This window comes from Humulus lupulus, chromosome 3 (genome assembly GCF_963169125.1).
Source record: "Humulus lupulus chromosome 3, drHumLupu1.1, whole genome shotgun sequence".
Taxonomy (NCBI): domain Eukaryota; kingdom Viridiplantae; phylum Streptophyta; class Magnoliopsida; order Rosales; family Cannabaceae; genus Humulus; species Humulus lupulus.
In genome coordinates, this window is record NC_084795.1 from 126,416,160 (window position 1) to 126,417,906 (window position 1,747).

At 33.5% G+C, this 1,747-nt stretch overlaps 1 protein-coding gene across 1 annotated transcript; it reads right to left on the reverse strand.

The window, feature by feature from the left end:
- Positions 1–757: 757 nt before the first annotated feature.
- On the reverse strand, positions 758–1,195 carry LOC133825017 (uncharacterized). Its single transcript, XM_062258020.1, has 2 exons — positions 1,148–1,195; positions 758–1,039 (listed from the first exon to the last, which is right to left on the reverse strand). The coding sequence occupies exons 1-2, from the start codon at positions 1,193–1,195 to the stop codon at positions 758–760; spliced, it is 330 nt and encodes a 109-aa protein (XP_062114004.1).
- Positions 1,196–1,747: the final 552 nt, after the last annotated feature.

Genomic DNA, 1,747 nt, shown 5'->3' on the forward strand with positions numbered 1-1,747 from the left:
AGCTTTGAAGTCCTTAAACTTGCCAATTCCTATGCATTAGGTAAGTATGACCATATTTTGAGTAATCGTCAAGGAAAGTGATGAAGTACTCATAAGAACCTCTAGCATGTACATTAATTGGACCACACACGTCGTTGTGTACAAGCTCTAATGGTTCTTTGACTCTATTTCCTTATGCTGAGAAAGAACATTTAGTCATATTCCCTTCTAGACAGAATTTGCAAACCGGAAGAGTCCCAACAGTTAGTTCTCTCAATGGTCCATCTTTTGTTAATCAGTTTATTATGTCTAGACTAATATGTCCTAGTCTTAGTAGCCATAGATATGTGTCATCCTCTTTTGAAACTTTTTATCTTTTGTTACCTTTTGGTTTAGCTATTTTAATTAACTCACAATTATTTAGTGATCATTCATTTGACTTGAGCATATACAGTCCGTTTGTTTGTTCAGCTTCACAAATCTTGAAACCATTCTTCAAATAAACAATGCCATTTTTATATAAAAAAATATCAAAAGATTGTCCATGCAACATAGATAAAGAAACCAAGTTTCTCAAAAATCCAAGAATAAAATAAACATTATTTAAAATAAGAAAATTGTTCCGAAAGTATAAATAGAATGTTCCCAATTAGCAAGTTTCCTTGATGACTTAAGTATCAGCATAGAAGAACAAACAAGGTTAGTGGCACCTAAATCAATGACCCAGGATGACATATCATCTTCCACTACACAGGCTTCAAGCACAAGCAAATCAGATTTACCTTTCCTTTTTCAGCTCACAAATATACTTTTTACAGTTTCTCTTCCAGTGACCTTCAACTCCGCAGTGGAAACACTTTCCCTTTGGTTCCTTCCTTTTGGATTTATTGTCATTCTTGTTCTCCTTGGCTTTTGGTGCTCTCTTTCCTTTCTTGGACTTCTTGTCCTTGTAATTGTTCTTCTTCCTCTTCTTGGTTTTATCCTTAGAGGACGAAGGTTTCTCTTTAGTGACATTTGCCTCTGCATCTTTAGTTATAATTTTGTTAAGAGAATCATATTCCTACAGTTCATTCAACAACTGGGTCATGTTGAACTCCAACCTATTTGTAATATAGTTGGTTGTGAACTCAGAGAAACTAGGAGTGAACGATTCAAGTACGATGCTTACTTGAGTACGCTCATCAATGATAGCCCCATGTATTTCTACTTCATGCATCACGTTAATCATGCTCAAGAAATGTTCACACACAAAAACACCTTTCTTCATCTTAGAATTTATGTATGTTCTAGTAGCCTCATGTCTACTTTGATCATATTGATGCCCAAACATGGTCTGCAGAGATTCCATTATCTCAAAATAATTCTCTATGGGTTCATGTTTTGTTCTCAGAACATCATTCATGCTCATAAGCATGTAACACTTAGCATTGGTATTTGATACAATCTAGGCATCATATTTGTCTCGAACAGTTTTTGGGGCAGTGGCAGTGAGCTCTTCAGAACATTCCTCAGTTAGGACAAATTTATGGTTCTCAAAATAAACATTAGATTAGAATTGGTTTTCATCTTATAAAATTAGCATCATTAAGTTTTTCAAGTGAAAGTAAAGCAGTAATCAGATTGCCCATGTTTGACACTACTAAAAGAAATAAAATACAAAAAATATTATGATTTGAAAATAAATATCGAAAAATTCAGAAAGTAAACATGATGGATTAATGCAACAATTAAAACACATAAACTTAACATTTACTATTCCATAATAAAG